The 27,502-nt window shown below is 43.2% G+C and overlaps 3 protein-coding genes across 4 annotated transcripts in view; 2 read left to right on the forward strand and 1 right to left on the reverse strand.

Annotated features, from left to right (window-relative positions):
* Positions 1-22,350, reverse strand: part of LOC6504371 (lachesin) — a 51,489-nt gene extending 29,139 nt beyond the window's left edge. For both annotated transcript variants that reach the window (XM_014904951.2, XM_001964940.3), the window contains exons 1-2: positions 22,056-22,350; positions 19,131-19,317 (exon numbers count right to left, since the gene is read on the reverse strand). In XM_014904951.2, coding sequence (XP_014760437.1) covers positions 19,131-19,284 — 154 coding nt within the window. In that variant the 5' untranslated portion in view covers positions 19,285-19,317; positions 22,056-22,350. The remainder of the gene's footprint in view (positions 1-19,130; positions 19,318-22,055) is intronic.
* On the forward strand, positions 10,821-13,495 carry LOC6505643 (probable glycerol-3-phosphate dehydrogenase, mitochondrial). The gene has a single exon (XM_001964942.3). The coding sequence runs from the start codon at positions 10,983-10,985 to the stop codon at positions 13,179-13,181; it is 2,199 nt and encodes a 732-aa protein (XP_001964978.1). The 5' UTR covers positions 10,821-10,982; the 3' UTR covers positions 13,182-13,495.
* A 2,947-nt stretch (positions 22,351-25,297) lies between the features above and the next one.
* On the forward strand, positions 25,298-26,321 carry LOC6505654 (natterin-4). Its single transcript, XM_001964943.4, has 2 exons — positions 25,298-25,445; positions 25,817-26,321. The coding sequence occupies exons 1-2, from the start codon at positions 25,442-25,444 to the stop codon at positions 26,242-26,244; spliced, it is 432 nt and encodes a 143-aa protein (XP_001964979.1). The 5' UTR covers positions 25,298-25,441; the 3' UTR covers positions 26,245-26,321.
* The last annotated feature ends 1,181 nt before the right edge of the window (positions 26,322-27,502 follow it).

Consider the following 27,502-nt stretch of genomic DNA (forward strand, 5'->3'; position numbering starts at 1 on the left):
AAAATGAAATTGCTGCATAATTTGTACTTTCCGCCTCGCGTCTTCATTTCTGTTTGCCCAGTGACTTTGGGGCGAAAACTTTTCTATTAATTTTTGTGGCAATGGCTCTGGTTGTGGGTGTGGCTGTGGCTGTCATTTGGCGGCCAGCAAAGTGTAAATAAATACAACCAGCTCCTCCACCCTCGCTGTTTTGTGGCATTTCCTTATCTTGTGGGCCGACGAAGCGCAAACTTAAATTAAAATGTTGGCAGGACATTCGTTGAATTATTCAGTAACTTTCTTGGCAAACTCTTTGGTTTTATTCTTTTTTATTGCGGTTGAAGGAAAGTGAGCCTTTTTTTGTTTTTTGTTTCCATCACGGCGACATCTGTTTGAATGTTTTTAGGAATTCCACTTGGAGCCTTCGTAATTAAAAATCAACAGTAAATGAAAAAGGTGTGGGCTATTTTCTTTATTGATTTTTTAATAAAGAGATATTATATTACTATCCAAATGCCATAATATAAATAAATATATCTTACTTTGAACAAGTCTTGTAGGACTATTAAAGCCCCTAAAACTTTGCCTCCTTTTTGACTCCAAACCGTTTAACTTAAATTGCCGTAAATTTCAACAGGCTGTCGCCGAGCAGCAATGGGCATAAAAAATGAATACGGCCAACTTGACTTCAATCCGGCAAGTGGATGAGGCCCAATTTCAGTTTCGGGTTCTGTTTCAGTTCCTACAGCTTGGGTACCTCGGGCATCCAGACGATCCAAGTGGCAAAGGCCAGAAAGTCAACCGGTCGCTTTTCACTTTAGCTTCTCCTGCCAGTGTATCCGCTGGGCATAATTTCCCAATTGCAGGCTCATGAGCCACACAAACACACTCCATCACACACACACACGCACATCCAAGGACTGAAGATGGAAAATCCCTTTAGCCGGCTTTCAGCATCCTCCCTCTTCAGCAGGATTCCCTCTTCAATCAAGCACAATGGGCCGTTGAATCTCTTGAGTACACATACATATAAAGCAACAACACTCTGCCACGGTCAGTTCTCAGTAACGCATTGGCCACGCCCCCTGACCACCGACCACCAACACTGCCCCACTTGTTATTTATATTATGACCACTCACAGTTGTTGGCTCATTGTCATAAATTTTCTCAAGTGTTTGCTCTGCGGCCCCATCCGGAAAAGTGAAAGTGGGTGAAAGTATAAGGAATAAAATATAAATGGAGGCAAAGATTTCCTTGGCCGTGTGTAAAATGTTTGCCAGTTTGTTGTTCTTTGTTTTTCCTCCCCATTGCTTTGTTTGTTTGCAATGCGCCCCGAGGTCCTTTGTCGATTCACAGTCGGAGTCTCTTGGCCAATTTAATAAATTCCATAAATTGCTTAGCCACAAGTGATGTATTCTGGTTAGCCAATTCTTTCCCATGTTCCACTCCTACAAAGGGTTAAGGATTTAAATATTAAACTGAAGTTCCTAATCCAGCCAATTGTTCCACATGCTCGCCAATTAAACCGACTAATCTCCCAGAGAACTACCTTCGCCAAAAAGAGGTATTATATTTAATTACACCTGAGGCGGTGCAGCGGCTAAGGTGAAAAGAAAGTGCTGGGGAAAGTTTTCAACACGCTCGGCCGGAAGTTGGAGGAGCTCGATTCGAACATGCTGGAGCAGCCACTAAGCGCATAATCTTGTTAACTTGGCAAAAATTCTTCAAATGCCATAACTAAAATAAGCAAACGCCCTGGGATTCAAGGAGTGGGATGAAAATCGGGGCTTGTGGAGAAATCCGGAACGTGGAAGGCTGCGGCGGAGAAAGGAGTGAAACATATTGTCCCGGAGGGCAGTACCAGATTCCGAGCATGGCTTCTTTGCCAAAGTTTCTGCAATGCAATGGAGATGGTGCAAATGCTTGATGCAAATTATTTGGCCCGGAGGTTAACTAGGGTCGTTTAGCAAATGCCTAGTTCGCAAAAAGAGGCAGTTCTCTAAACGGACTAGTTAGAGCTGAACTCGTGAAATAAAACTTGACGGTTTGTATTATAAATATATAAGCTTTATATTAATTTAATAGATTATTAGCCTACTTAAACTAATAAAGCAAGAATAAAAGTAGTTTTTAAAGCTTGGGACTAAAAAATATGCCAGACACAAACATGACTCTCTGAAAGTCCTCTGAAAAAAGCATTAAATAAAATATTTTCACTTCCTGTGTAGCTATCTTAATTATTTTTATTATTTTTTGATTTATTTTTTTATTTAATCACAATTACATAGCTCATTTCGATCACGCTGCCATCTCTATTGCAATCCGCCGTCTTTTTATGAGTCCTGCATACATTGGCATTCATGAGAGTGAGTCGAGTATTTTTCCAGAACGGTGGGATGTGGCATGTGAATCCCGGCTAAGAGAAGAACCAAGATAAGGAGGAGGTAGGCGGGCACAGTCTGGGCTGCACCTCCCAGGCCCAACAACAATGACAAGTACAATAAATGCCTTTCAACTGCGGTTTCACATGCACTTGAAGTGTAGTGCCCTGGCGAACTGGGAAAGGGGTTAACTCCGGGTCAGGGTCGGAGGGGAGTCTGTGGGAACAGCAGGGTCTGGGGGCCACAGTGGGCGCCAGTGTCATAAGCCTCAAGTGCTATTTGCAGTGAAGTGCCCCATGCATTCGTAAAGTATGATAGTTTGGGTGTTTCAGTCCGTCTGAGGCCATACTTTACTTCTTCTGCTCCTAATGAAACTTTATCCCCGGAGTGGAAAAGGTCTAGCCATCTGGCCAAACTCCGTCCAAACATCTGGTTCTAGGTTTCTCCCTAAATATTTTTCTAGGTAGCTGGTTGTAGAATGTATCTGTTTACGTTTACGTTTGTCTCGTTTTATTCTGAATGAATGAGACAAAATTGATATGTATCAAAAATGGCCGAATTTTTGTAAGTTTTACCGAAAAACTGGCATCAAAATCCGAAAAACACGAATAAAAGTCGAAAACTTTAGTTTCAGGTGTAAAAATGTTGTCCTTTTTGTTCAACAAAATCGAAGATAAATTTTTTTTTCAAAAGCTACAACATTTAACTATTGAAAAACACCGAAAATTTTGAAATCGGTTGAAAAAAACGCGTTCAGGAATTTTTAAGCGCAAAAAAGTCCCGAAAAACGGTTTTTTTTAAATAAAAAAAAATTGGAGGGTTCCAAAAATATAAAAAAAATATTTTTGAGTTCTCTTCGACAACCAAACAAAGATTAACAACCTACACTATCTCGTTTCACAAGTGTTTTTTCACTGTCGCACCGTGTTATTGATGAACTTCGATTTGGCTTTTGTTTTCAAGAGTACATATTACAGTAATTAGCCAGCCCGGCCAAGTTGCTAAGCGTTTCCAAATTTTGGCCCGTTTAACATTCTTCTTGGGGTTACTAACTCTATTGTGGGTTCTATTCTTGGCCGGGTCATTCAAAATGCCATTGAAGTCTGGCAGTCGATGAACTGATTGACATGCACAAGAAAAAGGATACGGCTCGCTGGCTGTGGGTGTGTGTGTGCGTATGCAAATTTCACTCAGTGTGGCCATTGGCCATAGGCCAACTGGGCGACTGGGTCCGGACTCCGGACTCCCATGGCTGCTGTGGTTAACCGCATGACCAGGATTCTTTCTCGCCTATTGGTTGGCTAGGTGTCTGTCTGATTCCGAGACACTTGAACTTCAATTGCCCAGTCAAAATGTCAATATAGCACTTAAAGTTGGCCTGCCTCCAACGGCTAACGAAATGAAAAAGTATTGTATTTCTCTGACTGCCAGTGGAGATATCAATGAAAGCAATTAACTTTTCTATTAACGAAATCATCTGTGGTAAATGCATTGAATTGGGAAACATATAAAAATGCAATCCCAGAGCCGGAACAACATCATCCGCATCAACCACACCATTGTATCTTCTGCCAGCTCATCCCACATCCTCATCATCATCATCAAAAACAAAAAGCAGCGCATCATCTGTAAAAACAATCAAAACCAGGGAGCAATTTTCCAAGCCCCGGACCATAGGCAGCTTCGTTGCCCCGAGTTTTCCCGCGTCGGGGAGTTCATCAAATCGAGCAGGAAAAGAGGAAATAAAGCGAGGCTGGGCTTCGGTGGGAAAATGAAAAAATTGAGGAGCGTCAGTCTCTGAGTGAGTCTGTGTACATGTGGTCGTTATTGTTATTGCTTTTTGGCCAACTCCGGCCTCCAATGCAGCGTGCGTCTATTTGGATGGCCAAGAAACAATACACGTTCTGTCGGTGTTCTCTGTGTGGTAGGTCCTGTTGTTTTTGGGCTGATGCCAGAAAAATCTTCATCATCAAAAAACATGAGGGCCTCCTGCCCACAGAGCCCTGCGAAATTAACATACAGAAAAATCGCCGATGGGAGATAGGTCCTTCGAAGGAACTAGCCGCAAAAACTAGAAAATGTGCGACGAGGCGACTAGGTTTCTTGAGAGTTTAAAGGAAATTCTGTCATGATTATGATTTTAAAGAAATTTTCCCTTCATTTGTAATATTTTTTTATATAAATGTCTTTTCCAACGTTAAGGATAATTGCATAAATGCTACAGCATACTTTGTGGCTCGAAATAGCCATTTTGGCGGGCTAACTTTCCATGAAATTCAATCAGGTGGGAAGCTTAAAGTGTTGGCCGTAGGAAAACCCTTAACTGAACACTTTCCGGGCAATTAAATAAACACAATTTTCAAATTGTATTTAAAGTACAAGCTGGCCCCAATCGCCTTAGCCGTCGAGCTGCTTAGAAAACGAGTCGGCCAGAAAAAGGCCGCTTAACTTCCGGTCAAATACACACACCCACAGCTGCCCAGCTTGAACTTCAACCTACGAAATCCGCAACCTTCAACCGTATGGCCTATGGCCTAAGGTCCCTGGCACGTCCGAGTGCAAAATTTACTTAGCCTCGAAGGAGGCAAAGTGTGAAAAAGCCGACGAAATTTTGTTATCTAAATGCGCGCTGAACTTTTCAAGCGAAAGGATAGAGAACGGAACACAAAGGCAGACCCTTGAACAAAGGATACACTCCTATATATGTATTTGGATAAAGCCCACGCAGATTGCCCCAATGCGCTTATTAAAATCCTTTTAAAACTGGAGCCGACTGCCGACTAGAAAATCAATTAAGTCGAATACACTTCCTCCAGGATAATTGCTTTCGGAACTGGAGAGAACTGCCGGCAGCCGAAAACTTTTCTGCGAATAAACTTCAGCTCCAATAACGAGCTAAGCGAAGCGTTAAGGCCTAATGGCAATTTGGGCGATTTTTATAAAGTCCTAATCGCAGGGTTACAAGAGGCCATAATGGGTTTGCTAAACGGTTTGTTCTAAAATATAAAATTTGATAGTTTTGTTTAGGGGCTTAGGCTGAAATTAAACTAGAATCTTTTCATCTCTTAAAGTGAAGAACTACCTCCTTAACAATAAGCATCCTTTAGTCGAGTACTAATTTAACTCAACAATATGTTCATTATTTTTGGGAATAAATTTAAATTAAGTGCTCTTCAGATTGTTGGCCAAAAATTGTTAAAGTTTAACAAGTCGGTTAATTAAATTTGTTGTTTAGCAAAGGATTCGGGTTTCGATTCGGGTTTGCCTCCAGGGTCTAAGTGATTTGTTAATTTGTAATAATACGAGCGCCAACTGGCTACCGCAATTAGCGATAATGAATGGGCTGCCGATTTTGATTCTAGCAGGCAGCTATTAGCCGTAATTGCAGACTTTTTACACCGCCGAAAGTCAAAGTGAAATTAGCATGCCCAATGGGCATAATTTGTGAAAAGAAATCCAAACCACTCCCGCCCTCAAAACACCCTGCAAGGGGCGTGGTCCTGGCTCTGATTGCCCCCGGAACGTGTTTACAAGCGTTAAGCGGAGCGCCATTAAATGTTATGGTCGTGTGGCAAAAACCCGGCCACATTCCAACCAGGTGATAAAGTGTCGATGGTGGCTTGTATCAGTGCGAGGGTGGATCCAGGTGAACTGTCCGGCTGTCCCATTGCATTGAGCGGCGAGGACTCGAAATAGAAAACTTTTTCCCCCAGAAACTTATGGGATTTTAATGGAAGTCAAGGGTTTGAACTGTCGGGGTAAATAGAAAAATTGCAAAACTTACTGGAGGGCAGCCAAAATTGATTCTGGATTTGGAAAGCGACTTACCTGCAAGAAATAAGAAGGAAATGTAAAGTTTATTTGTAAGATTATTAATTAAATTGAATAAGTTCAGTTTATTCTTTATCTAACTACTTTTTATGGTTGACCTTTTTATGGTTTTTAATTCTTTATGCATGAAAAATTTTAGGTAATACTGTTCTACCAAAAATCATCAACAAAAAGGTGCAAATGTTTACCCTTTTATGGTACCTGTATATAATTTCTAATTAACTCTGAAAATATCCGAGGGGTGTGTGGTCCAACCTCATTGAAAAAGATAATAGTTTGAAACTGCATCTGACATTCCTCGCTCCAACCCCCGCCAAACGCCTGATTTCATTCAGAGCTTCCGTATTTAAATAAACTGCACCCCGGGGCTACTTGGCATTACGGTCGGGGAGAAGTGGATAGTAGGAGTGGATAGTCCTGCAGGACTAAAACAAGAGCCGGATGCGAGGCAACCACAAGCTTACTGTAGCATAACTAAAAAGCAAATAGGGAATCTGTAAAGGGGTTGGGGTAGGTTGGGGTCGGGGACTGGGGCTGGGGCTGGGTGGTAATCGAGGGGTGTCCACCGCAGGAGTTCAACCTGCTGCTTGTGGCAAACACAAATAAATGGAACGACCGCAGAATGACCATCGAGGCAGCAATTAAAAATCCCTCCCTGGGGCAAACAAAGGAGCCGCTAATGCTCTGCCCCATTGAGCCATTAATTTCCCAACAAAGCTAAGATGGTCGTGGAGTACACCTACCTATATAATTGGGGGAGGAGCTGCGGTGGTCATTGGCTTTGAGGCTTTGCAACCTTTGCAATTTGTCCCCATCGATTAGTGTCCAGGGCTCGTCGTCTCCGGCTGACAGAATGACAGCCATGTCCACGTCTATTATTTTCAACTTAACATGGCGCGCGCCTCTGACAATTGCTCAGGACACTTACCCCGCCCGGGTGACGCCTCCGAAAGGACCTCGGCCCTCCAGTACACCTTCGCAATGCCACTTGCTCGCCGCAAAACTGCACAATGGCCGACCTACAACTCACTTCCTTCCGCCGCATGTCGGCCACGCCCTTCTGTCGCACTCATCCGCCCCACTCACCATTCCCCACTCGCCACCTGAATCCCCAGCCCCTTTCCTTGTAATATCTTTAATGCTTCTTTCTTTTTTCCCCCTTTAGTCCGTCGTTGAAACGTGTGTCCAGCGGAAATGACAACGACAGTGGCAATTACATTGTTGCATGACACAAATAGTGTTGCCGACAACAACGAGAACAACAATTGCCAAGATATGGGTTAAAGGATAACAGGAAAATAAAAATTATTTCTTGTCGAGACAGAAACACTTGTATACTCTGTTTTGACATTGAAATGGGGAATTTTAGGAATTGTGATTACACTCTGTGTTACTCAATATTCTAACAAGTTGGAGAAATAAATTTAAGATAATTTTTCCATGGAGTTTGGTCTTTAGTCTACCTCTTCTTAGTTGTGTTTTTTTTTTCAACAAATATTGATTAAAAAGAATGATTAATATTGAAAACTTATTAAGCACACCAATAGCAACGATCTTAAACATTAAGCAGTTAGTGCAGTTTTTCAACAGAAAGAATATCAGAATTTGAAGGATTATAAATATATTTATTTATTGGAAATACTATCTTTTATAGCATAATTATTCCTTTTAAATTATTCCTTTATTTAAAGCGAAAATTACTATACCACTGGATGGCAATTTAAATACCTCGGCAGTGACAACTGCTTAAATTATATTTTGCAATTAAATGAAATAAAGGCGAGCACATGAATTTCTGTTTGCCTTGGAAAAATCGAATAAAAATATAAAACGGCTGCAGTGTCCATCCATGTGGTTCGAACTCTGCGTGTTTTGCTCTGCGGCGGTAAAAGGTAAAAATTTAATTGATGTCCAGTCGTAAAAAATGTGTCGTTCTCACTAGCACTTTAAGCGCGCGTCTGCCTGGCCGTTGTTTGTTTGAATTGTTATCAATTGTTCTTTCGTTAGTCCATATGCCGTGTCCTGACGTCGAAATGTCGTGAGTCCTGTCGTGCGTTTACCATTGTGAATAGTTCTTGTTGCCCGGGCCGAGTGCCAAACTAATTGCTACAAATTAGCGCCTTTATGCTCGACGCAACTACTCGTCGTCCTGGCGAAGATCCCGACCGGCTGAGCTGAGCCATTGTAAAGGGCTTGGAGGAGGGGGTCCTTTGCCCCCCACCAATGCCCTTGTGCGTGTGCGACCCAATTACGCCACAATACACATTAATATGGCAACCAAATTAGCCTGAATCGTTGGCAATTGTGTATGAATTTGTCCAAAATGAGATGTTTGCCACAGCAATATGAGACAATTGGGGGGTTTATAAGAGAAAGTAATGAACATTTTTCAAGGTCTTCTCAATATCTTTAATAAAAACTTTTGGGCCAAGAATTAAAGCTGAATTCGGGCCACTTAACACTTCGTTGATTGCCAGTCGAAGCGCAAGAAATCGTTTATTTTGAATTATTTTAATTTAAGCATTTTTCTTGATCTTTTTGGCAAAAATATGCAAAAGTATATTAGACAAATTTGGTGCACTTGTTTGCGTTTCCTCCGTCTGTGATTTGCTTTAGGAATGCTTATTTATTTTTTGTTTTTCCCATTATTATAATTTTTTTCTCGGAGAAAGGCAGCTCGGGCAGACGACAATTTGTGTCGCCCGGTTGTCAGGACAATAACAACGACAACGGCAAGGACAACAGCCCAGCGTAATAATAAATGAGAAGTGGAAAAGTTTTGCCGCCGCCGTGCTTATTGTCAAGCTCGGCCAGGCCATAAAAAACAAACTTCAATAGCAATAAGGCGACAAGGAGCGGGCTGGGAAAAAAATGCGACCGAAAAAAACAATGTCGGACCAAAAGAACAACGGTGGACAAAACAAAAACAGTTAGAGGAAAAGTTCAAGGCACTGACTTTATAGCTGCAATATTGCCCGCAGGGCGTGGGTAGGCAGGAGCGAGCTGGAGCGTGGGGGAAAAAGGTGAGCCACACGCCAGCAACAGTGAGCCACAAAACAAAGCCAGTTGCAACAAGAAGGCGAAAAAAAACACAGTGGAGAGGGTAAAGGCAGCCAGGAAGCAACAAGGCCACGCCGTATCCCGCCAAATGTGTTGAGGCACTTTGGCGAGGTAACGAAATGTAACAAAGTGCCGGGGAAAAGTGGCAGGCGGTCGGTTTCAGGGGGTTCTCCGGGTGGCCCGTGAGGGGGCATTAGGTCAGACTCGCTATGTGGCTTACTCCGGAAATTTGTGTTTGGTAGGCGGCTGGTATTGCCTTGACTGCCCTTTTTTTTTGCCATGATACTGATGGAAAGAGGATACAACACGTTTATATTTTTAAGTACATCCGAAAGATTTATCTTTAAGCTAGCAGTTCATAGATTAAATTACCTTACGTATGATAGAAATTCTTGGGAATTTTTAAGAAAAGGTTTAAATGTTTCCAAAAAGTTATAAATGTATAGAAAATTGTTAAATACATACTCTACATGATTGATGGATTGACTGCATAAACTCTGACCTACAGCCAATTACGGCGGTGCCATATCAATATTGTGGTCGATCAGCAATTGAATATTTATCTATTTCGAAGCACCATATTAATGACCAGCCCAATGACAAAAGGATAATGACCGAGGTGCACACGCAAAGTCAAAATCGAACAGCATTCCCGGTGGACATTAGGCCGACAACCGAGGTAAACACTTGGGGGCAAATGGGGAAAAGGTGAACAATACTGAGGACACCCCGATGGACAGGCCCCCGGGCACATTAATAAAGTCAATAGAGGAACAATAGTTGAAAATTAACAAATGAATTGAAATTACTTAAACAAACTCATTAGGCGGCGGCCTGTCATAGTCCAGGAGCTATGTTGACACCAATAGGACGCGTCCTTCCCATGGGGCACCGCGGAGAGGCATTAATATTCCAGCTCAAGGAGCACGGTGTTTTTATACTTGCCCCTTAACCGCCTCTGCAATTGTCCATCAAATGGTCGGGTGCTTCTACCCGTTCTCGTTCCCGCCATAGCATGTAATTAAATTTTCCAACCTTAATGTGCTAAGCATTGTAATTTACCCTCTCCGGGGCAGAGGAGACTACGCCCCTGTCCGCCTGGCCGCCTGCCAGTCACGAGTTTAAATTGTCAGGAACTGTGACAGGTCGACACCTTTGGCCCAGGTGCGGGGCGACAGTGGCGGGCGACAAGCCGCATATCTATAATTTTCATTAATTTTAATTGGCTTTGGGTGTGGGCGAGCGGCGACTTTCATTTATAATTTATTCTCCTTTTATTGAATTTAATACTTGTTTTGAGGCTTCATGGTTTCGTGCAAAAATATTCCGGATATTCTATTTATAAGCAAGATGCAATCCATTGGGATAATGTGGGCTAATTTTTTTTTAAATAGTGGACATTCTAAAAAAATGTGTATTTAATGATTTAAAAGAAGATCATAATTAACTAAATCTTTCTTATTTCTATCAATTATTTTCATTTAAAGTGCTATATATCCATTGTGGACCGAAGAGTAATTTTTTAAGATATCTATACTCTGTTGTTCGGATCCTAGTAGACCGGCACTAGTTGCCGTAATAACAGAAATATTTTTACTTTTTCCTAATAGCCTAAAAAATCAGCTCCAGGCACTTTTCGAAATTTTGGGTAGCGCTTCAAAGAATGAGAAGCTTGGTGAAATTCAAAATTCCAAGTGTAGCCTGCAATTAAGAGATTCCCATCATCTAGGATGTTGTCCAAGCTTTGCGTTGGTTTGGCCCAAACAGCTTCGCGACCCCTGGAGGTGCGGTACCTGATGCGCCACGCCAGCTTGCTAGCCCATCCCCAAACCCACCACCTGCGCCTGCAACCTCGCCTCCGACTCCGCCTGAGAGGAATCGTCTGCCGGGAGGATCACTGTTGTGCCGGCCAGAAGACGGTGCCGTCGCGGGAGGAGCACATTGCTACATTGAAGGGCGAAGAATTCGACGTGCTGGTCATTGGGGGTGGGGCCGTGGGCTGCGGCTGCGCCGTTGACGCCGCCTGTCGCGGCCTCAAGACCGCCTTGGTCGAGGCCGATGACTTCGCCAGCGGCGTCAGCTCACGCAGCAGCAAGCTAATTGACGGTGTCGGCTCCTATCTGGCTACTCTTCTTGATAAGAAGGACCTCAATCAGCTGTACATCATGGTCCAGATGATGAACGAACGAGCCACTATGCTGAAGATAGCTCCCCACCTGACCCGGGTCCAGCCGATGCTGATACCATCCTATAGTCTGCTGGGTGCGCCTTTAACTTGGCTGGCACTCAAAATTTACGACTTTATATCGTCGGCCTCGAACGTGCGTGCCTCGCACTTCCTGTCCAAGGAGAAGACCCTCTACGAGTTTCCGCTTCTGAAAACTAAAGGCCTGAGGGGCGGGATCGTTTACTATGACGGACAAATGGATGACGCCCGCATGTGCATTGCTCTTGTCATGACCGCTGTTTGTCTGGGCGCCAGCGTGGCCAATCACACCGAATTGGTCGAAATGGTGCCCCAGGACGGTTGCTGCCGGGTAGTGGGCGTCAAGGACAAAATCGCCGATGAGACATTCTACATCCAGGCAAGGGCAGTGATCAATGCCACCGGTTCCAGCACGGATTTCATACGAAAAATGGACGAGGAGACCACCGCCCCCATTCTCCTTCCTTCAGTGGGCACCCATGTCACCCTACCTCGGTACTTCGGCTCAAGCACTTACGGCCTGCTGAGCCCGTCGAAGGACAAGAAAGATCCCACTATTGTGATGGTGCCGTTTGAGAATCATACGCTGCTGGGTCTGCGCGAGGTGGAGCTGGACGACATGGAGAGCCCCCAGAACCCGCCACCAGACCCAGAGGACGTTGATTGCTTGCTGGATGCCGCGAGAGAGAGGATGGCACCCTGCGTAGAGCTGGAGCGCTTCCACGTGCTTAGCGCCTGGACCGGCATGCGTCCAACCGTTAGCTGCCCCAGTGGAAAACGGGAGGACGAGGAGGAAGGCGATCGCTCGGCGGTTAGTACCTATATGCTCGAAGTGAGCGAGGGCGGACTAATCACACTGGCCGGTGGGCGCTGGAGCACCTACCGTGTGATGGCTGCCCACGCCGTCGATTTGGCTATAGAGATATGTGATCTTTGCGACGACCACATCACAACGAGCTGGACAGATGATCTCGAGTTGGACGGTGCTCAGGGCTATTGCTGCATGCTGCCGTTGGAACTTGTCCAGGACTACGGCGTGCCCATGGACGTGGCCCAGCACATATCTGACTCTTACGGATACAACGGCCATGCTGTCCTCTCCCAAGCTCCGGACCGGAAGGGGCGTCTCCACCCAAACTTTCCCTACATCGAGGCCGAGGTGCAGTACGCCGTTCGTAACGAGTACGCCTGCACCCTGGTGGACATCATCGCCCGTCGGCTCCGAGTGGCCTTTGTTGACGCTGCGGCAACATTGCACATGCTTCCCAAAATCCTCAAGGTAATGGTTGAGGAGAAGGAGTGGCAGGAGGAGCAGGCCACGCAGGAGTTGCTAAAGGCCCAAGAATTCCTGGTGCGCCAGATGGGTCTCGGGTCCATAGTGCGCCCCAAGAGCATGTGTCCGAACAAGCAGGAGACCACTGTGAAGGCCACTCCAGAGGGATGCTGCTGCAACATACCCAAACGCAAGGAGTGCCGCAGCTTCTCCTCCATAGGAGGCACCTCAGTAAGATCAGTCGCCAGCTTAGCTTCTTCCTTTACGGCGCACCCGCCTCCGGTTTCAAAATTATCCGCCCTCCCGTGGGCCTTCTCGTCTGGAATCACACACAGTTCCGTGGAGTCTACTTCCTCATCGGAACCTCAACCGATCACCAGGAAAAAGGGCAAAACCGATCAAAAGCAGGACCTCATCCTCAAGTTTTGGCGTAAGAAATTCATATTCTGATCCGGCCCCAATGGTAACACATTGCTGAAATCCAAATCATTCAAATAACGTGTTCACATAATTTTTGAAATTCGAAAGTATTACGTTAAAGTTCGAGTTGGCTCAGGTTGTATCCAAGACCTCATGGGCTAAACAGCAAGGGGTCCTTTTGGGTCTTTTCAGCACTGCAAAAAGATGGGCGTCCCACTTTTCTCTACTGCAGACACTCCACGCCGTTCAACATAAGTTTCGGACCGACCATCACATCAAAATGAAAGGTAATTGCAATATTTGGATACCGTGGATAAATTAAATACAGTCTGAATGTCATTTTATTGGGCTGAATTTTTCGAGACTAGTCTTAATGGGAATATGTTTCAAATATTTACACGGGTTTGGCATGATTCTACTTCTCTTTTTAAGTCTGTACGAAATACCATCATAAGGGAATACAAGGAATGAAAAGGAAATCCTAGGTCTTTTTATATATAGCAGAAATATTTTGAAAATTAATCACTTCTCTCGATTCAATTTCTAATAATTACAGTTTTCAAATTTTACATTTCAAATAAATACTTTTTCCTACTTTTTTGCTGCCATTTCCGAAGGGCAATTCCCGGAAGTCGTTAACGATTTGTTCTTCGATTTATTTATTATTTTTTTCGTCCTTACTGCCAAAGTTTGGCGCCACGGCTGCTTCTGTCGTTTGTTTTTAATAAATTAGCTAATTTTTTTGGTGGAAGTGTGGGTAGGAGGCGTTGTGACCCATTTTGAATTATTGTTATTGGGGCTGGAAACACATTTCTAGCTTTTTGGTACTTTTTTGAATATGCTTATCGTCATACATTGCCTTATTTATTGGCTGATTGGGGAGGCACTTTCTGTCTGATTGTGTGTGTATTTGAGGGGTTGGGGTGGTATATATTCATACATTCAATAATATTTACATACATAGACGTAGGCGCCATATTTTTTCCACTTGACTGCTCGTTAGCCACGCAAATGAGCTTTTTATGGCCACATTTTTAAAGTGAGTGGAAATTAAATGCAATGCGAGTCACTTTAATTTATGATGTTTTCTTTTTTTGGTGAATGAAATGTTTTCGTCTACTTGGAGGCAATTTTCTTAACCTCCAGCTCCTGCGAAGCGCCAATGGTATCCACGACAGTCACAAATCCCATCCCCATCTCCTGCTGCAAAAACTTGATTGTACGCTGGACTTCGGCATCCTGCACCGGCTTGCTCCACCTGAGCCGTTGGCCCATGATCTGCACCACACGCGGCAGCATGTGGGTGGCGGCGGCCACGTCCAGGAAGGCGACCCTCATCCGGCGAGCCAGGACGTCGAAGGCCGTCAGCGCGAACTCGTACTCCACCGCATAGTGCACCTCGGCCTCAATGTGCGGGAACTGGGGATGCAACCTATGGTGCGCGGTGTCATAGGCCGTCAGCAGCCGGATGGCATTGCATCCGTAAGAGTGGGCGAGGTGATCCGCGACATCGTAGGGTACTCCAAAGCACTGCACCAGGTCCGTTGACAACTGCGACCCTGACGTGTAACCGACCGACCCGTCCAGGGGCAAGTTTTGGGTGCGACACTGGCAGAGGGCCGGCAGCTGAGAGTACCTCACTGCCGCATCCACTGCAGCCTCAGCCATGGCCCTGTAGTTGGTCCAGTTGCCGCCGGATATGGTGATGAGTCCGGTTTCGCTGACTAGCGGGCGATCCGGAAGACAGATGGTGGTCCAGAGACCCTTCCAGGCACTAAGCACATGCCGGCTGTTCAGCTCCACGTCGGGGCGCAGCTTGGCTCGGAACTTTTCCAGCAGCACCTCCACCTCCTGGCGCGTGGGCGCCAGTCCCGGCGGTCCCGTGGTGCAGCCCACCAAGGTGTGGCCCTGCCAGGGCATAGCAAAGAGCTCGTCATGACCGAGGCTGTGGATGGCATGGCTTCGAGCGAAGTAGCCGGGCAGGACAATGTGGGTCCCTGCCGCCGGCCTGGCTACCGCGACTGCCCGCTCCGAGTCCAAGCGACGTACTCCGTCCACGTAGGGACCCGTGGCATTCACAACTGAGCTGGAACGCACCAAAAGCTGTCGACGGGAGAGCAAATCTCTGGCCAGGCACGATCGGATGCCTTGCTCATCCGGGCCGGAGAGTTCTTGAGCTTGCACATAGTTGGCCACGCGTGCTCCTTGCCTGGCTGCTGTCATGGCTAGGGCCATGCAAAATCGGGCATCGTTCATTTGCAGCTCGTAGCTGACTAGGGCTCCCTTCAACCTGTCTCTTTTTAGGAGCGGACAGGCCAGGTGTGTCTCCTCCGGAGTTAGGTATTGAGATGACTGAACTCTGGAGAAGCCAGCCAGAAGGTCGTACAGCTTGAAGATCAGCCAAAGGCGCGACATCTCGGCGTAGCTCTGCAGGGGCATCAGCATCGGCACCCTGTTGACCAGATGGGGGGCGTTCCTCTGAAAAAGACCACGCTCCATCAGGGTGTCTCGCATATCTCTTATTTTCCTATTATCTAGGTTACTGATGGCCAGAGGCAGACGGCGCAGACCGCCGTGGACTAGCTTACTGGACTTTCCGCTGGTGCCGCTGCCAAAGTCCGACGCCTCGACCAAGGCTACTTTGAGGCCCCGCGAGGCGGCGTCCAAGGCGCATCCGCAGCCGATGGCCCCTCCACCGATAACCAGGACATCGAAAATGGTGGTATCCAGGGAGTCGATCTGGCGCCTCCTGGGGGCCAGGTATTGATGATCCTCCGCCCGTGTGTGTGCCTGCTGCTGGCATCTAGGATGTGGCGAATTTCTTATCGGGCAATACAGTTTGGCAAACATTTTTCTTCCATTCTCTTTTCACGCCTAATTTGGAGGTCCTCGAATTCGAGTTTCGGCAAATCAGCATAAAAATATATTGCTACTCTGTTTTTTTTCTGGGAAAATTATACTAAAGTCTCTACAGTTTTCAAATAGGTGACAATGAAAAGGTAATATTTCTGTGGGCGGTCACTGTTCACGTAGGTGACGAACCGCATGCATCCCTTCATGCGTTAAAGAGGAGTTTACTATATATAGCCGAAGCATTCAAAATTTTTTGTATATACTTTCTGTTTTATTATGGAAAAAAATGTTTAAAAGTCTTTAATTTATTAAATATATATGATTTTTAAAGCATTTTTCAAATGAAAAACATTATCTAGCTTGTTTGTTAGTTTTTTGTTTCATTGCACTCTTATATGAAAAATATGAGAATATTACTTAATATATACGTTACCCACAATGTGAGCCCACATTTTAAAATTCCTCAACCATACGTTAAAATATAAGAAAAACTTTAATCATTAAAAAACATTTTACTTTACAATCCCAAATTAATATAAAAATTTTGAAAGATCAAGTAAAATTGTTAGATTATTAGAACTTATGTTTTTTCTGGACTTTGTTTCAGGGGACCCTAAAGTAAATGAAGCAAGTGAAATTAGGCGTGGAAATAATTTGCAGTTGGCCTATGTTACTTTTGAGATACAGAAGTTCTTACAAGCCTCAGATGATTTTTAATTCATCATTCTATGGAAACTTTTAACCAAAATAAATAAAAGGTGAAATCAGAGAGTAAGAAACAATTCCTTTCTGCTGTTTTAAATAACATTCTTATGATTTTTCGGCACTTTTTTTTTTAATGAAAAGAAAAAGGAAACTTAAGTTATTTCTCACTTTAAGGTATTCCAAAATTATGTCAAGATTTTAGGCTTTTTGCACTTCATTTTTCAGTCACGCTTCAAAGTTTTCAGTTGGCCATAAATAAAACTATTAAACTGGACGAACGCAGAACACTTTCACTTTTCCACAAGAATTCCTTTCTTGCCAAGAAACACCACACTGCGGTCTTTGGGTCTGCATTTTTATGCTGATTAGTTAAGTTAACAATTTGCAGCACGCGAAACTATTTCGGGAATCTCAAACTTGAAACATAAATCGCAATGCCGCACCACTTTGCTCTGCCCCAGACTCAAAGCAGCCGCAACTTGGAGGGGGGGCTCTTGGAAAAAATTTAATACCCTTGGGGCAGCAGTCGAAGGAAGTGGGTAATATGGAAAAATTCAGGCAATGCACACGCGAGCTCATAATAATAGGAATTTTCGCCAACGATCCCCGGGCAGGAGGTGGCCATGTATGCAAGTAAAGTCCTTTCTCCCCTTTTTATAATGCTTTCAAGGACATTTAGCCAGGCACCTAGCTGGAATAAAATGGCGATGCAACAGCCAAAAATGAGCAACCTAAAAAATCTATGGCGGAAGCGTGGCCATAAAATGCTGAAAATAATGCGGGCGACAAACGGAAATAACAGGAAAATAGTGTGTCATAAAAAACGCTTTACTACTTTGGGAGTGAAAATGACAATACTAACTAAAAAAAAAAAAAATGTAATGCCAAAATATGCTTTATGGAAAACTTAGAATTGTCAGTGCTTCATAAATTTATTGAAAAGATAAGAAAATGTTATAAATCTATTAATATTTTTGTTTGAATGTGATTTTCTCTTTGAACTTTTGCATTTAAAATAAGACTTCCATTAACATTAGTTCCTTGCTATTTTAAAGAACTATTAATAAACTACCTTGATATGTAAATGAAAAATACAAATATTTACCAAGCTTGATTTGACTTTGGAAATGATTGGATTTCGGAATGCCTGGACTTGTACAATTCAATTCAGGGAAAATGAACATGCACTATTCTCATATTTCGCAGAAGCAGGAAGTTGTAATTTTTTGTTGCCATATACGAGTACTATGCATAAAATTGTAATATATCTCTGGGTATATACGAACACAGTTATCTTCATTTCAAAGAAGTCGAAAACGGGAAGACAGTGGCAGGGGAAATGGCACTCAGCTGCAAAACATTGGACCAAACGATAAGTGACAAACATGGTAAGGCAAACAAATGTATATTTTATACATATGCCCAATGGATGTGGAAGGGGGATGGGAACGGGAACGGGAACAGGGATGTGGATGGGCGGAAGAAAACGTGGCCCAAAAGATGCACAACTGTCAGATAAGTGTGGAGAGCATTTTGCAGAGCGTCTTTTGCCCGCAGGTGACATGTTAAACGTCTTGTAAGCATTTGCATTTCCTCGCCCATAAAATAGACGGAATAAGAAGGAAATAGGAAAATTCTCTCAGCTCGACGGAGGAGAGGTCTTGGAGGGGGCCAAGAAAATTTGCTGTAAAATATATACATATTTATTTATATGTGTGGAAATAACTGAACAAGCATGACTGAGAAGTGGCAGGGTCTGGGGCGGAAGCAGAGTCAAGGGGCAACATCTTTTATCTGCAGTTCATTCATTTTTGTTGGCAGCGACTTCAGAAAGGGTTGAGTTGTTGGCTTTGGCTTAAAGCATATTTGATTATGTCACAAAATATCCTTGCCAGGAGGAGGCCAGGCCAGGCATCTCGTTCGTTTGCTTAGCCAAAGATAAATTTAACAAATATGCAAATAGCACACGCTCCCTCCTGGCAGTTAAGTGGAAAATTGTTTTCCATCAATTTTTCATAAATTGTTGGCAATTTTGTCTCTTTCTTTCGGCCAAAAACCTTTCAGCTCGGCCTGGCCGGCACACAAAATCTAAAATAATCATCATCTCTCCCTAAATTGCTTTTAATGGCTGAGGTAAACAAACATTTATTTTTCGATTTTTGGACTTTATTGAATGTTGGACAACATTGACATAATGGAAAAGCCTTTCAAAATGTTGAATAAAATTCAGAAAGCCGTCAGGAACTCCTCCGATCGGAATGAACATTTTATCAAAATTGAAAAATTTTTCAATGGCTTGCGGAAACTAAAGTTTTTCCAAATTTCCAAAAATTGCAGGCCATTGTCAATCCAACACTCAATCAATCAATCAATCAAAAGAAGCCTATTAAGAACGACTCATTAAATTATCAAAGCACTTACCCTTTGAGGGAATCTCGGCCAGGGCGGGCGTGGCTGTCATCAGCATGGTAACCACGACGCTGGCCATCAATATGGTGGCCAAACAACGCCCCAGCTTGGCCCGTGGGCGGATGAGGCGGTCCGTGAGTAGGCGTGATCGTGGTCGGCGCCGCATGGCGTGGGAAATCCTTTTAGCTTAAATTTCCTTCTGCAACGGGTAATAGGAAAATTTTCAACACTCAAAATTGAGTTGCCAAAATGTTCAACGTCACGCGCGTTAGAGGAGGAGCGAGGGGTCGTGACAGGCTGTGTTCACTGGCTGGCAAACGTTTTCACCTTTAATCACTTAAACGGCTCGTAATCAGCAACAACGACAACAACAGCAGAAACAACAAGGATGCAATCAACACCAATTGAATTGGAGCATCATGATGAGGGGCATGATAATGATGCTGGCTGGGGGATGATGATGTGGGGGCTTTTCAGCACTTAGCGGCCAAACCAGACTAGGACCAGGACCCGGATACAGACCCCTACCCGCACCCAAAAACCGGATCCGGATACGTGGCAAAAGTCAACGGCGCCGTCAATGTTGTTCCTGCTGTTGTTTACACGCATTGCTCTTATATAGTTTGTTCCCAGTCCCCCGACTCTTCCAACATTTGTTTGCTTTGCTTTGAATTTTGGGCGCCCATCCCCCCAAAAACCATCCAAGTTAATTTTGTGTGCGTTAATTTGAAGTATTTTGGACTTTTGCCAACTTGGATTAAATATCTTTAGACGGCAGGCAGACAGTAATTTGATTTGTCGCCCGAAATTGTGCCTTATCTTCCCATTAATTTAACTTTCCTTTAAGTTTGAACATTAAATGGATTTTCTGGGCCCAGTCTTGAGGTCTTCAAATAAAGGGATAAAGAGTAAATTAAAGAAGCCTCTATTTGGACAAAAAGTATTTAGGCTTTTTCAATTCAATTCAAACAAATTCTTTTTGCACAACCCCGGGGCTGTGATGGCTGTGCTTTCTTTTTGCAACGTCAAGCTGTCAACGATGTGTTCGCCGGCAAATCAAGACTGACAAATGAAATGATTACACAAAGTAAACAGCAAGCCCGTTACACACAAACCACCTGTCAGAAACTTTTGTGCAAAAAGCAAACTTCTTTTTTCCGCCCCTCTCCCTGACGACTTTTGATGAAACTGGCGAGTGAAAATCGGACAGAGCACGGCAACATTTTACAAGCGGAAAGCCAGAACGGAATATTATCGAAGAGCTCTGACAAAAACAATATCCCGAGCACGGACCAAAAATGCAACGACGGTGCCAGCCAACATGGCAATGGCAACACTTCCGTTTCCGTTTCCGGCGCTGCGGGCGACTTCTCACACAGTTGGCCAAACGTTGAGCAAACTCAAAGGGGAAGGGCTCAAAAACAGCACCAGGCAACAGGAAGAGGAACAGAAACAGCAACAGCAACACGGATATAACAAAGCCTGTTAGTGTTGCTCACCAAAACGGTGCAACAGCCACCTCCTTGCTCCGTGCTAGTCCTGCGAATATCGTAGGATATCGCTGGCTGGGTGGCTTCATTTTGTTTCAGTTGGGGTCTGGTCCGGTGCCAGGACATGGAACAATGGCGACGAAACGTACAAAATTTTTAAACGCTTTTAATATTAAAGCGTCCGGCATGGAGACACAAAAGCCAAAGGAGCCAGCTGCACAGGACAACCAACAAAGTGCAACATGCCTTGCAACAGCAACAACAGCTCAGCATTGCCACAGGCATGTGGGGCACGAAAAAAGCACAAGCTGCATGAAAGTGCCATATCCAACAAAAAATAACAAATAGTTTACCTCCTGCGAGTGGAGTTTTGGCTAAGAAGACTTCATTCCATCCCTTAACCAAATAAAATAGAATCAACAAAAATATATGTAAATAAAAAAATGGATGAAACTAAAAATATAATTGATAAAATATAACAAGGAATATATAGGATCTAGATATAACATACAAGTTATTCTTCAAAAAATCATTGAAATGCGGACAAAAGAATTTTAACAATATTTTAAAAACTATTTAGAAAAGTAACTTTCCAAATTTTTATCCTACAATATTCTAAAGAATTTAAACAAAATACATTTAAAATTAAAAAGGAATTCAAAATCAACTAAATTTCAACCTAGTAACCCTAATACTATTGTAAAAAATTCCTTCAGGAGACGCCATCAACCAACCCAACGCCTTGAACCAGAACCTCTACTTCCTCCTTGCTACTCAACCTTCATACACATCCTTAGCGCCATCCTTTACATTCCCTTGGCCGGAGGTGCATTTTTTGTGGAGTCCTTTAAGGACTCTGTGGCCAGTTGGCCTCTTCGTGACGAAAATGCTTCGCTTAACTGGATTTTCAAATATTTATTGCAACAAATTATTTTGCTGGTTACATGGCGGCTCTTTGTTTGTGTCTCAACATTGGCATAGCTCCACTTTTCCCCATAGTCCTTGTTGCCCCTCCTATGTCACCCCACCCCTGTCACCCCTCTCCCCAGTAACCATTCGTAAGCGGTTTTTATGGCCATTTAGTTTGTTGCATTCCCGTAAAAGGATTTGGTGTTGGAATTTCTGTGGCTTTTTATGGTAAGATTGCTGACAAATTAGGGTATTTTAGCTGTATACAATTTATTGAAGCCAGGAACCTATAAATTATTGTAAAGTGGCTTTAACGTTTAGTTTTTCAACAAATAGGGAAATAAACTATTCAATTGATGCCCAAATATCCCCAGAAATTGTAAAAAATATTTATCTTCATTTTCAAAACATAGAATTTTATGAAATCCTTCTCGCTTATTTGTGGTAAGTAATCAGGTCTAAGCTGGGACATTGGAAACAAACTGGCCAGAGCAAGCTAAAAATTGTTTTTCAAAAAGTGAAACCTTTTAATAATTACTTCAAATTAAGCACGCAAATGCGGCAAATGTTGCAAAGGTAGGCAGCCGTAAACCGAAGCCGCCGCACGACAAATGCACAAAACTTTCACTCGTTCACAAGTTTGGCGAGGACTGATAGTAGCCAGCAAATGACAACGACAGAAACAACGACAACGCCAGCGACAACACAACGAACAACATTTCGTGGGGGAGACACTCGCGTGGGATCGCAAATCGCTAAATCACACGTCAAATAGTTTCGTGGCGACCCTCGCTGGGCGCTGTCCGTCCGTTCAGATGAAAGCCCGTAGCACGACTGACAGGGCGGCCGACTCTATTGGTGGAAATTCCCTTGCCACGGCCAAAAAGACGATGCCACATCGTTGCCACATCGGGCAGCAGTCGGTTTTTCGAGTTCGAAACTCACCGCCAGAGAGAATGCATCCTCGGCTCAGGAGAGAGTCCTTTGACTGTAAGGACACTCGCCAAGTTCATTGGGTTAAGTCAGTGTACTTTCGCACAAAAGGATGCTTCAAACATAATTTTATAATTATAAAAATTATAGTAACTTAAAGATAAATATTCATTTTATGATTAGGTATATAGTTTTTATAAAAACCTTTTAAATAGTTAGAGATAGAATTGCATTTTTTAGCCAAATTAGTAATTACACATGAAATAAAAGATAACTTCGGGCTGAGCAGAAGTTGATATACCCTTGAAGCTAAGCCCCGCTTTATATTTTAAGATATATGTAAGGATAGAGTTTGTATCCTAAATATTGTATATAGTTGGCCGATTCTTTTCTTTTGATCTTCGCTCAAAATTAAAAAACACCAAAGCTGTATCATTTCCGATCATTCAGTTATGTGGCATCCATAGGATACAGTTTGCCTATCCCTGCCGACCAAAAGAAGGACATGCTTATATCGACTCAGAAGGTGATCAAGAATGTATCTACTTAATAGGGTCGGAGATGCCTCCTTTACTGCTTTTGACAAAAAATAATAATACCCTCTGCAAGAGTATTATAAAAACAATCCCATTAACAGATTTATGGCTATATGACCTTTTTAGCAAAAATAAACAAACGTAAAATTTTGGCGCAGAGATTAGAAAGTTAAATAGATAAGGCGGAAAAATTCGACCGAATTGATTGCAAAATACACGTATTTTTTTTATCTACACTTCACAATAAGATTAAATGAATTTAAATGTTCAAGTTCAATGAGTAATTTTGAACTTAAATGGGTATTGAAATATTCATCGCTTAGATTAAGATGAAAGCTTGGCTAGCTTAATTGGCTCATAAATGAAAACCACACCTAATATCATAAACTCCAGAGATGGAAGTGCCACCGGAAAACGACCTTTGTCTAATAATGACCACAATAATCCCCAACAACTATACCTGCCCCTCATGGAGGCCACAATGAAATTAACACGCATATTCAAAAGAACAACTGAATAATTGGCTTATCTGGTGAAACACAGAAAAGTGCCATGCCACAGCCCCCCTGAACCCAAACCCCAGAACGAATGTCCAAAACAGCCAACAACTGCAAACTGGCAAACGGCAACAAGCGAGTGCTCACCACAATAAAAAATATTCCACATACGCAGTGTTGCCTGCTGGCATCATTTAGATAAACATAACTGGGAAACTTAAAACCTAGCCGGGATAGATCGGGAATGACGGGTCAAAACATCTGACCAGAGAGTCTGTAACCACACACACCCAGCTCCATGCTGGGGTAGAAATTCTCCAGCAAACAATTTTAGCCATGAATAAAATAAAATAAACACAAGCAGAATGGGATGAAACCAAAAAATAAAATAAAATAATATGCCATTGTCGTAGAACTCGGCAAATCTTCGTGTGGTTAGACCAGAATAGAATTAAAGCTTGACCAACTATTTTATCAGAAGTTGGCAAAAGTTCTTCTTATTCAAAATATGAACTACCAGGAACATAGAGGAGGTGTTTTAAGTTTATTTAATCAACAACCATTCAAGTATACCCACAGTAATGGTTATAAACCTTCTTGAATCTGGAAAAAATCATACATTTCCCTTGTAACTTAAACTTCGTTACACATCCTTAGAAACAAATTTAACACTAATCCGGACAGAGCTCTGGAAAGTGAGCAAATAGCTTTGTCTGCAGGGATATTGGCCCACAGAATCCACTCCAAAGCGCCCCACTCTGCCCCTGCATCCGGTTATAGCCCCTTTGGGATCAGCATTTAGCTAAAATCCAAAAGCGTTTGCAGCTCCCTGCTGGTGTCATACTAGAAACGACACCCAAAAGTGTGGGCATTAAACGAAGTTTTTTATTTTTTTTTGCTCTCGCTGCAATTGGAGTAAATTGCAAGAGAAAAACTGAAAAAAAGGGATACAAAGTCCTTGCCGGTGGCGCTGTAGGTGGTTTTTTTTTGCCATCGCCTGGCAATTGATTCCTGCGGGCGACTAGCTGGGCGTGGCATCCTCTTGCTTCAAACGCATTAGTGACATTTAGTTTGAAGAGAAAAACAATCTAATTGCATTTGCTGGTCAAATATCAACCAGTAAACCAAAAAATGGCCCCCAGTTTATCAACTACTCCGAGTTTATGAACTTTAAGTAGTCAGCATAACTAACAATTAAACACAACACCCCTATTACTATATTAAAGCTTTCGTTATCTTTTCTGTTACCTGTCTAGCCACATAAGGAACGTATCCATGTATCAATTCAACCGAAAAACTCTTCAACTCGTATAAAAATAAATATCCTGAACGTAAATCAAATTAATGTGTACTTAATAAATGCCATTACATTTTTATTACATTCTCACCCACCGAATAAACGGAATTGATGGGGATACCTTTGGTCCAGGGCCAGGTACATAAATTGGATAAATCGTTTAGCCGCTTTCAGACAGTTCAAGTGGGGGATATATATGAATTGGTTAAAGGTGACTAACCGATTTGCGGCTTGGCGCCTGGGCTCCGCCCATAATCCAATTTTATTAAGAATGAATGGCTATGGGGAAGCCCAAAGTAAATCAATTATATTTGTTTATTCTTAACAGGCCTATTTTTGGCAGTGGGAACTGGTATTTCCCAAACCTAAAACAAGATAAGGGCTAACGTAACCACTAATTTGATTGTGTGATTTACTGTTCATTATCGATAGGTGTAGGTACAAACAGATTGATAAGTAAAGCTCTCCTGCTATTTGTTTGGTGAATCATTGGCGGTCGTCTTTTATCGCGAACTGTTTCGCCCTTTTCGTTTAGTATAAATTGGTACCTGGTCGGAGCGGTTTAACAGTCACAGAGTGAAGCGCAGAGTGGAAACTTAACTGCCCGCCAAACATAATTCATACACATTTTTAAGTTTACTTAACAAATTTATTTACAAAAATGGGTAAGTTGAATAGTGAAGCCAAGTTTTGGAATAAGTTGTTTTAACTATTTAAGAGTGGACTTTACATTAAACAATCTTTTCAAAGGAGTTACACCTGTTTAAAAATGTACCTTTTCAAAATTCTCATATTTATTTACCTATATATTTCGTGGATAAGACCACTTCTTCCTAAGTTTCTAAAAGTGGAACTTTTCCATCGCAATTTGGAATTATCATTCTTTGGTTTCTTCAATACATTAATGTCACTTGCCATCATGATTGTGACATTTCCGTCGTGGCCAAAGAACAAATAATTTATTAGCCTGCTTATCTGGTGTTTATCGGTATCTGTTGGCCCGTATATTTATGGAATTTTCTTTATTTCATTGCAGTTCACTGGGTACATTCCTCCTCCCACTCCGGTGTCCCGCATGACGCTGTCCGAGGTGGTCACGATGTGGACGGATCCCCGATCTATGTCGGTCGTGCTTTCCACGATGGCGAGAACCTGCCCGCCAAGGTGATCCCCAGCAAGGGATGCGCCTACGTGGCCCACGATGGCCATGAGCACCAAAAGGGCCAATACGAGATTCTGGTGGGCCACCACTACTCCTGGGTGCCCAGCTCCAACGGTCATGTGCCCCACCGGGCTGTGGAGAGTGGACACACGCGATCGGGTGAGCCCCTGTTCGTGGGTCGAGGTCACCACGCCGGCAGCCTGGTGGTGGGCAAGGTGCACCGATCCCACGGATGCCTGTACATCCCTTTCGGTGGCCAGGAGATCAAGATCCACAACTACGAGGTGCTGGTCCACCACTAATTCAAAGCTGCCTTTTTTAGAATTTTCCAATTGACTTTAATATTTAACTTTTTTTAATAAATGATTATTTAAATATATACAAGTGAGTTTTAAATATTAGACTTGAAGGCCTTCTGGGTATCAATCCAGTTCAATCAATTTGCAAGCTAAATGGCAGAATAACTATCAAACACCCTCCTCATCTGATTCGTATTTGGTGACTCAACTCTCAGACCAGCAGTTCCGTTGCAATCTCCTCCAATCAAATACCACCACGTAGAACGAGGTATTGGCTGGGAGGTAAGGTATTGGCTGTCAGGTAACATAGCCACTGGCCTTGGGCAGAAGGGAACTCGCCTAATAGCTTTCCCAACGCCTTTGTGGCTCCAGCCGGCCGACAAGTTATGACCTGCCATTTCCGTTTGGTTTTCGCAACTCAACGCGCCGACTTCCTCGGCCCTTCTTCACCGCCAGCGCTGCCTCGACGAGTCTGAGCCAAATCGGTTGGCCCAGCCTCCCGCCTGGCTTCAATTTTATCGCCGCCAATTTACTGCCGTTTTCCACTCTGCGGGTGTGCATTTTTCGGTTGTTGTTCCCCCCAAGTTGCGATGGCGAAGAAGGCAACCGCTGTTGCATATTTTTCTTGGCATAAATTCCATTGTGCAGGCTCCGTGATTTACGCAGCGATGATTGGAGCTGGGCTATCGTAGTAATTTCCATCGAAATTATGCCGATGGGCAGGGTGAAATTCTAAAACAAGCAACAGGAAATTGTAAACGGCCACAAGAGTGCTTCGAGCAGGCACCATCTATACCTTATTGTTTCGTGTTACCATTGCCATTGTTATTAATAGTGACATGAATAACATGAGTAGAGGAGTTTCAAAACAATTGCTGTCTTGTTACTGCTGTTCTACTAATTATTATGCACTAATGTTATTGGAGAACCAGTATGTAACCTCGTATTAGAGGTGTGCGGAAATATAAACCTTAATATATTTGACCACGTAATTAAAACTCTGCAGAATGAGATATATTTCATTAGCTGACACTCGAATCTGAAGTTTACGAGAACAACAAAGGCCCCACATGGAACAATCAATGTCCTGCCACCCTAAAGGATGTAAAATCCTTTTAGACAAGCAAACTTTTGTGATATAGCTGTGGGGAATGTGGTCAGGTGGGAGGTGAACTTCTTGACTGGCAATGATAACTTCTATTGTATAGGTCTCTACATGCATTTATGAATTAAAGGACAATGGTAAAAATAAATATAGTAA

Source organism: Drosophila ananassae, chromosome 3R (assembly GCF_017639315.1).
Source record: "Drosophila ananassae strain 14024-0371.13 chromosome 3R, ASM1763931v2, whole genome shotgun sequence".
NCBI lineage: Eukaryota > Metazoa > Arthropoda > Insecta > Diptera > Drosophilidae > Drosophila > Drosophila ananassae.

Bases quoted from the DNA above. Each gene is read 5' to 3' on its own strand.
- LOC6505643 (XM_001964942.3), top strand. From the start codon at position 10,983: ATGTTGTCCAAGCTTTGCGTTGGTTTGGCCCAAACAGCTTCGCGACCC.